The 8,465-nt window shown below is 33.1% G+C and overlaps 1 protein-coding gene across 1 annotated transcript; it reads right to left on the bottom strand.

The window, feature by feature from the left end:
- Positions 1-2,869: 2,869 nt before the first annotated feature.
- LOC107831792 (sucrose transport protein-like) lies at positions 2,870-8,465 on the bottom strand. The gene is made up of 5 exons (NM_001326268.1): positions 8,004-8,465; positions 6,258-7,046; positions 4,195-4,258; positions 4,033-4,076; positions 2,870-3,043 (listed from the first exon to the last, which is right to left on the bottom strand). The coding sequence occupies exons 1-5, from the start codon at positions 8,463-8,465 to the stop codon at positions 2,870-2,872; spliced, it is 1,533 nt and encodes a 510-aa protein (NP_001313197.1).

Below are 8,465 nucleotides of genomic sequence, written 5' to 3'. Positions count from 1 at the left end.
ATTTACACTAATAAGGGCGTAATTTCTTCAAAATTTTAGATTCCAGATCGATTCAAATACAAAATATTATATTTGTCATTTTATTTTAAATGCAACTGTGATTAGATAAAATAAATTCTATGATAAATATAATTTATTTTATGATAAGCATATAATCATAAGTTATAATAATTAATAATTTGACAAAAGTTTCTCAGTAAAAAATAAATCTAAATAGGATGAAACATTTGAAGAAAAACAAACACTGTCTTCATCGCCACAACACTTAGAAAGCAATACACTAAAAATTTGATATGTAAATATGCAAAGGAATAGAGAATTTGCTTATCTTAAATAGTCAATGAGAATTGCAGACTTGAAGAGGCGGGAAGGGGGGGGGGTTAGGTAGAAAAAATACTTGAGGCAGTGACCAGCTTATGACTTTTGACTTATTTTTGACTTATAAGCACTTGACTTATAAACATTTTTAACTTTACCAAACGCGTACATGAGCACTTAAAGTGCTTATAAGCTAGTTTGACCAGCTTATAAGCTTAGCCAAACACTCTCTTAATAGAATATAATATAAATTATAGGAAACATACAATAGACCCTTATGGTCCGGCTCTCCCCGGACCCCGCGTATATCGAGAACTTAGTGCACCGGACTGCCTTTTTTTATTTCAAACCAAAAGGACAACATAAGAGTAAATTGGAAGCGAGAGCACAAGATGTCAATCAAATTGAATGATGTTTTTGGATTATGCCATGATCGTCAACTTGGATCCTTTCAGGTCAATTCATATACCATGACAAACTTGGACCTTTCATGTCAAGTTGAGCTTACTTCTGTTTGGGCTGATTGGCATTTCTCAGCCCAGCTCAGTTTCTTTCACCAACATTACCAAATTCACCTTGAGTGTTAAGTTAAATAGGACACAAAATCATTAAATGAAGAAGTGACAAAACCTTTGATGAGATCCCAAAATTTTCAATGATCAAATTTGATGGATTGTAATTTTCTAGTGCTAACTGACAATAAAGGGAATCCATCTTGTTGGCCCATACATAGTGTGGGCTTTCTTTACCATGTTTAACTCTTCCTTTGTCTTTTTTCCCTCCTTATTCACTATTTTTAACTATCATATGCCAAAAGAATTAAGTTTCCTACATTGATAGTGCATAATTATTTGACACATCAGGTAAAATTAACCTACAGTAACATATAGCTTTTCCTGTCGAGTTTGACATGATGATCCGAAAATAGAGTGAGAACCTGCTATAACGAGTCAAATGACAGTAATGGTATAAATATCACTTACACTATCAGTATATATAACTTACATTATTTGCAAAGATATCTAATGTTTGTTTAAAGATGAAATTGTTGTCCATATAGTATTATATATCAAAATTGATTTGATGGATCAAGGACAACACTCTGCCATGTTTTTCATGGGGTCCAAAAGAGTAGACAAAAGCCCATTAAAGTCAGATGGGCTGTCTTTGAACTGAAGCCAATGAATTTTGAAAATTCCAAACATTTGTCCATATTATGCCCTTATCCTGCTCTTTCCTGTCCTTTCAAAGCATTGGTTGGATTTTATTTTATTTTATCTTTGAGAAATTTTCTTTCAAGCCACAGTCGCCCAATTACTAGAGCTTTCTTATCAAGGAAATATAAAAGAAAAGAGAAAAAAGAAAGAAAGTTCAACCTTACATCATATATATCTTGTCTATCTCAATATAAAATCCCTTTCAATTGACACAAGAAATATTGTATACATTTGTACTATTACTACTAAAAAAAATGCTTGTATATTTATATTAATAATTGAATGAATTGAGCAGCTGAATGAAGGTGCGGTAGTGTACATAGTCGTTAAGGGAATATTAATTCATCATGTTCACACTTTAGTCCCAGAAGGTTTTAACTTTTAAGTACAAGTCTCATTTAGTACACATGATATATCCTTACATTCTAATTTTTCTTTCATCTATTTCCGTATCCAGTTTGTTGAGGATGTTAGCTGTTATGGTCAATAAGACATGATAAAAAGTTCCAACAATATCCATATTTTAATTAATATACTTTCTACTTTGAAAACTATAAGAGGCATCAATAAACAAGGCAAAATAGTGCTATCAGTCACCCAAAAATTGTAAAAAGGAAGAAAGAGAAAAAGGAGAGAAAGAGAGACAGTAAAATTTCACTCGTGGGATTGGGGAGGGTAGTGTGGACGGAAACCTTATCCTTACCCCAATGGAGTAGAGAGGCTGTTTCCAAAAAATCATCAATTCAAGAAGACGAAAAGAAATAATATCAGTATTACCAATAGAAAACATAAGAAAAATAACATTATGAAAATAAGAAATTAGATGTAAAGTAAAAGCGATAGACGGTACATAGATCCGGTACTATAAAAAACGAGAGAAAGATGGATAGAAGAAAGATAGTAGATAGATATAGATCAATTTTGTTTCCGCTTTAAGTACAAGTTTTCTTAATCTCCCTTCACCAACCCCACCCCCACCTCCACGCCGACCACCTCTTTTCCTACCTTCCAAGAAAGAAAATTACAAAAAAAAGTGGGGAAAAAAGAAAAGTAAGGTACAAAGCATTAGCCCAGACATGTTATACTGGACAACTTAATTCTTGTTACACACAACGTGAAAACAACTTCACACACATGACCCCATTTGTTTGGAACAGAGGAAAGGTCCCATGGACAGAGCCTCCTTCTTCTTCTAGAGAGAGCTTTATGAAAAGAAAATACATGCATAGGCCACTTGTAAAGGTAGCCTCTCTAATAATATGCATGTTTTTTTTCTTCTAGAAAAATAAAAAAGTACAAGTGGCTACTGTTTCTTCTTTTATTATTAATATTGTTCAATGGAAACCGCCCATTGTGGTGGCTGGTTTGGCATCAGCAGGAGGAGAAGGCAACATTGTGAGTGCTAAAATGCCACTTGCCGCAGCTGCAACTGCTCCAACAATAAATCCTGGCAAGTTCCCTCCTCCAAACAAGTCATCCCATGGCCCTCCTGCTATTGATACCAACATCTGTTTTGGTCACAATAACTAATGTTATTGTGCATGCATTCTTCCATAATAGCAATTTACTTAATACATATCAACTTTATGTTATACAAATTTTTTATACTATCAGGTTAAGTCGACCAACAATAATAAATAGGAGTAACTTTTTATGTAGTCAAGGCTGATATGGTAACCTGGAAAATAGATCACTGCCGGTATGCATATAACTTATGCTCATTTAAATATATTCATGCATCAAGTCATCACCTACATCTCAAATCTAAGCTTGATTAGATAGAAGAGATTTGGATATTACAGATTTGACTCAGTTTTCTTGTCCCTTTACTTATGTTTGATAACTCCTAATACGACAAGGGAATTACTATTTCAATAAGATTCTTTATTATCTTAGACACATCTACTCAAACAACACATAGCTAGCATCTTTCCTGGAATATGAAACATATATAGTAATTTGGTCATATCCTATATTAATACGTTTTAGTTACAAGTCATTTTCAAATTCCTTCAGTTGTGATCTTCCCTATTTGAATGTTGCTCTTTTTCTTGTAGGACACAGAGACAGTAGGGGCCTAGGTAACAATAACAGGAATTTGTGGGTCTTTCTTAATTTCTCCCATTTCACTATTTATTTTTTTGATTGTAATGTTACACCTGAAATTGATTCTTTAACCGATACATACACGTAATAGATAGTATTTATTCTTTTGCAATTAAAGTACTTTATCATGTTCATGACTTTTCACTATTTAGATTACACGTTTGTGGCTCAAATATGTTGTGACAAGGCATTAATTATGAGAGTAAGACTCTTTTTAAAGATAACAGAACCTAAAGGAATATAATTAGAAGAACAAGTACGTTATCCACTTCCTAGAAATTAATTAGTACTTGTACCACCCTAGAAGTTTAGGTTACTAATTTAGATTTACAAAGAGATCCAGGATTGCAAATGAGAAATTGAGAAATATGGTAAGTAATAAAAATAGTACCTGTGGCACAACTATTGCAAGATTCAGAACTCCTAGCGACAACCCTGTGGAATTTACAGAGAAGGTAGCATATTAGAATCTTACATATATTTATCCTTTATTTGGAAGGTTTTTTTTCTTCTTTTTCTTTCTTTAAGGATATAAAGTTATAGTATGCTTTACCTTGTCCTGAACCAGCATTACTAGAAAATATAGATGCCAAAGCAAATGGAACACTAAAAGTCACCTGCAAAAGAAATAAAAATAAAAATTTTAATACGTAATAATTTTCATATGAGTAACTCAATTTAATGTCAGAAGAGGAAAAGTTTGAAAAGACTCCTAGAAAAGCTTTCAGAGAAGATCTACCATATCAAAGTGAAAAAAAGTTCGGTTAGAATTTCTATCTTCAAAGAATAATTAAAGGAAGAAAACATAGAATTTATGCTTTTGTCATAATGAAAATCCTTTGTATTTAAAAAGGGATAAATTGATCTTGCATAGAAACTTCCATTATCCTAAAGAAAAGCAAGAAGATGATTCTCCTTATCCTTATGTGGGATAAACAAATGGTACTAAGCAGAAATAATAAGAGAAAATTATGAACATAATTCATTTTGTAGTCTTATATGTCAAATCATAGAGTAATAATTTTTTATGGTATGCAGATGTTATTATAAATCAATATAACATGATAACTTTGGTGATAATAAATAGAGTTAAATTCTAAAAAATTCCTATCAAATTAGAGCTGGAATTGAAATAATAATAGTTTCAGTTTTTTTAAAGATATATAATTTACTAGGGAGGAAGCAATGGAAGGTTCTCTTTTTGCACTTTGCACAACCGAAAGAGAAGTCATCAAAACTAAAATCATGTGATGCATTAAAGAAGCAAAAGTTTCTCACACCTTCTTTGTTTGTCACTATAACTACGTACATTTTACGCGTGTCACTTTGCGACCTTTTATAAAGCCACGTACAAATATATCATGATTATTTTTATTGGTAAAAAAGACCATAACCTATATTGGATTCCTTTTATTTTTTCTTTTATTTTTCGAGATTTTCCTTTGGAAATACACCTTCGGGTATATATATTGTTTACACTATTATAAGAAATATAACTAGATATCCATTTTTCTTTTCTCATGATAAATTTATGGTAAAAAATCTAAAGAAAATTAATTTTAGATCTTTGGTGTATTTTTTTTTCTTTTTTTTTTTCTATGGCGCTAATTTTTTTTTCTTTTAACATAATAGACCCAAAGGAGGACTTTGGTTGGGGTGCGGGGGTGGGGGTGGGGGTGGGGGTGGGGGATCTTTTTCTGAATTCTTGATTGATTAGCTAACATTTAAAACAAATTTTGCTTTCAAAGCTAGTCAAATAAATCTGTTTAATAAATATACCTATGATCTACCTATATATCCAGATGAGGGCATGTCCAGATCGTATAACTAACAAATAATTTCTGTTAGTTATATTAATTCGCTTGGTGTCAAATTTGGTCACTATCTTCACACTTGCCTATCTTTATAATTTTCCACATCTCGGAGAATATGATTCTCAAATTCATAATGCACTCTTGTCATGTATAGACTTAGTCAACCAACTTGCTAATTATTCCAAAAGCATGTGCGCACACCCAATAATCGTATCTCAATATGATGTAATATTTTCACAAAAAGAAAGAAAAATCACCCTAAAATATAGTATCCAGCTAAAAATACAAATATAGTTTTTGACTCTTTGTGACTTAATCATCTACTCATGCTCATATGACGAATAGCACCTAAATAAAAACATACAAGGACAAAGATATATCTGTAAATCATACCTTGAAATTCACACTCCAAATTTAAAAGAAATATAATCAAATCCTCAAAAGGTTATACTACTATTTCTTATACTCACTTACCTCCAAATTTAAAATGAATTCATTTTGTTCTTTAAAATGCGCAATTCTAGTATTCTAGAACTACTGACAATGAAATCAACTAAAAATACCTTCTAGAGTATAATTCTATACACCGATAAATTATTTTTATATTATCAAATTAAATTAGGTAACTTTTCATAACCAATAAGTTCTGACATAATCTAGTCTAGAAAATAAAGTAAATATTTTGATATTAACATATTAAATTATGCTCATAGTATAAAAAAAACAACCAATTGGAATTTCCAAAAAAAAAAAAAGATCAAACAATTGGAGAATAGAGTAATTAAGGAATAGAAAAACTCACCGCAAGAGGAATACCAAGGACAGCAAAGAGAGTCAAGGCACCAATCTTAACACCAGAGGTAGGCGCCATGAGCGTGCCGTGAGCGTCATACTGTCGCGATTTCTCCGCCATTTTTGTAACCAAAACCGTCAAAGCCATGCAAACAGCCAACACGAAATTCAAAATTCCCCATAACCTCTTCACCCCACCTATCTTCTTCCCCAAAAACTCCACACTCAGCGACATGAACCCTAACACCACTGAGTTCAACAAAAGCCCCAAAGCTCCAGCGTGCACTCCCAAATCGTACAATCTCCCGTCACCAACTTTTCCACCGTACACTTCCTTAGCCATCCAATCGGTATCGTACAAGAAAAATGGAAACCACGCAATCCAGTTCAAACATGTGACAAGCAACAATATCCACATGGGTCTTGGTAAATCTTTTAAAGCACCGAAAATTTCACCGAAGAACGGGACTTTTGATTTTCCGCCGGCGGCGGCTTTTTCGTCGATTTCCTGTTCATCTTTTTCGGGGAGCTCGTTTTCGCGGACGACGGTTAGGGCTAGGGTTGTTAAGCTGAGGAGAAGGAAGACGGCGATGAAGAAACAGGATTTGAGGTTGGCGCAGTAGATGTCGCAGGCTGGGGTTTTGGAGAAGGGGAAGATTTTGTAGAGGCGGGAGTAGGAACCGGCGGCGTAACCGAGGACGTTTCCGACGGCCATGAAGAAGGAGAAGAAGGCGTTTGCTGTTCTCATCCTCCCGGCTTTTCCGCCGGACAGATCAGCCAATAGCGCTCTGCATGGACCCTGCAAAAATTAAATTCATTTTCAGAAAATCATTTACTCATAATTTAAGTTTTATCCACTAGACTGTAAAATATATTTAAATAATCAAATCACTTTAAAAAGTAATTATACGTGACTTTATTTATATAATAAGTATTGGTAATTGATAGTTTAAAATAAAATTTTCAACTATAAAAATTTAGTATACAACTTTATATTATTTACCATTAATTTGCAAAAAAATATAATTAGAAACCGATAATTAAGCTTATATATAGGAGTAATTAAGTTGAAGGCAACAGTCACTTTCTTCTTTTGGATTTTCCGGTAAATTTGGATTGTCATGTTGGAACATCAATATTAGTGATATATAATTAGGTGAAACTAGAAATAAATTACAACTTGTCACTTTTTTGTATTATTTAATTCAATAGTGAAAAAGACACTATTAAAAAATTTGTTGAGAATAAAGTTGTTGGTCTTTTGAAAACGTAAAGAGTAATATTACATCACTTTAGTAGGGATGTCTTTGCATATACAATCTATTGTTATTCTGTATTATTCACCCATGTAAATTATCTAAAGGGATTGTTTTCCCTATCTTATTGGTGTCAGTCAAAATACAGATAATTTTAACAGATATTCATGTGCATATTTAATTATTTTTTAGCCAATACTCTGGAATCTATTTTTTTTTGTTTGTACCTAAATTCTGCGGAATATATATATTTCTAGAATAATTATCTAGCTGGAGGTTTGGATTTTACTCACAATCTAAATTATATGTGAGCAAAATTATTAAAATAATAAATAGAAAACTATACTCCATACTTACACAAGTTTGCCGTGAGTCTGACGTCTTCTACTGCCGTTTTAGCAAAAATACTTTCTTTTTTGGTTGAACAGTAATTAATTGTCTCTCTATGTCTATGTATATATATTTTAAAGAAAAAAATCAAAACTAAGATGAAATTTTACCTGTAACATGTTGTTAGCAACATCAAGGACCCAAAACCCAACGACAAAAACAGCAATGGCACGAGGCTTAGACCCTTTTCCGAGAGGGTCACCGGAGGAATGTCCAAGGTCAGCAGCAAATCCGATGAGGAAAACAGCTATGGTGACAAGGGCGGCGCCGGCGGCAATGAACGGCCGGCGACGGCCAAAACGGGAGGTGCAATTGTCACTGTAATAACCCACAACTGGCTGAACAATCATACCAGAAATAGGTCCACAGAGCCAAATAAAAGAAGCAAATTTATGTGGGATACCGAGAAGTTGAACATATGGAGTCAATAAAGAAAGTTGAAGAGCCCAACCGAATTGAACTCCAGCAGCTATGGAAGCCACCATTATTATCTTCCATAACTTGGATTTTGGTAAAGGCTGCTCAACTGCTAGAGAAGAAACATTATTAAGTTTTTTGGTACCATTCTCCAT

This window comes from Nicotiana tabacum, chromosome 16, assembly GCF_000715075.1.
Source record: "Nicotiana tabacum cultivar K326 chromosome 16, ASM71507v2, whole genome shotgun sequence".
Lineage (NCBI taxonomy): Eukaryota > Viridiplantae > Streptophyta > Magnoliopsida > Solanales > Solanaceae > Nicotiana > Nicotiana tabacum.
The sequence above is the reverse complement of the archived record's forward strand: the minus strand, read 5'-3'. Positions and strand labels throughout refer to the sequence as shown.

Coding starts and splice junctions, on each gene's coding strand:
- LOC107831792 (NM_001326268.1), bottom strand. CDS start 8,465: ATGGAGAATGGTACCAAAAAACTTAATAATGTTTCTTCTCTAGCAGTT. Junction 4,259..6,257: donor TCCTTGGTATTCCTCTTGCG/GTGAGTTTTTCT, acceptor TTTCTTTTGCAG/GTGACTTTTAGTGTTCCATT. Junction 4,077..4,194: donor TAATGCTGGTTCAGGACAAG/GTAAAGCATACT, acceptor TAAATTCCACAG/GGTTGTCGCTAGGAGTTCTG.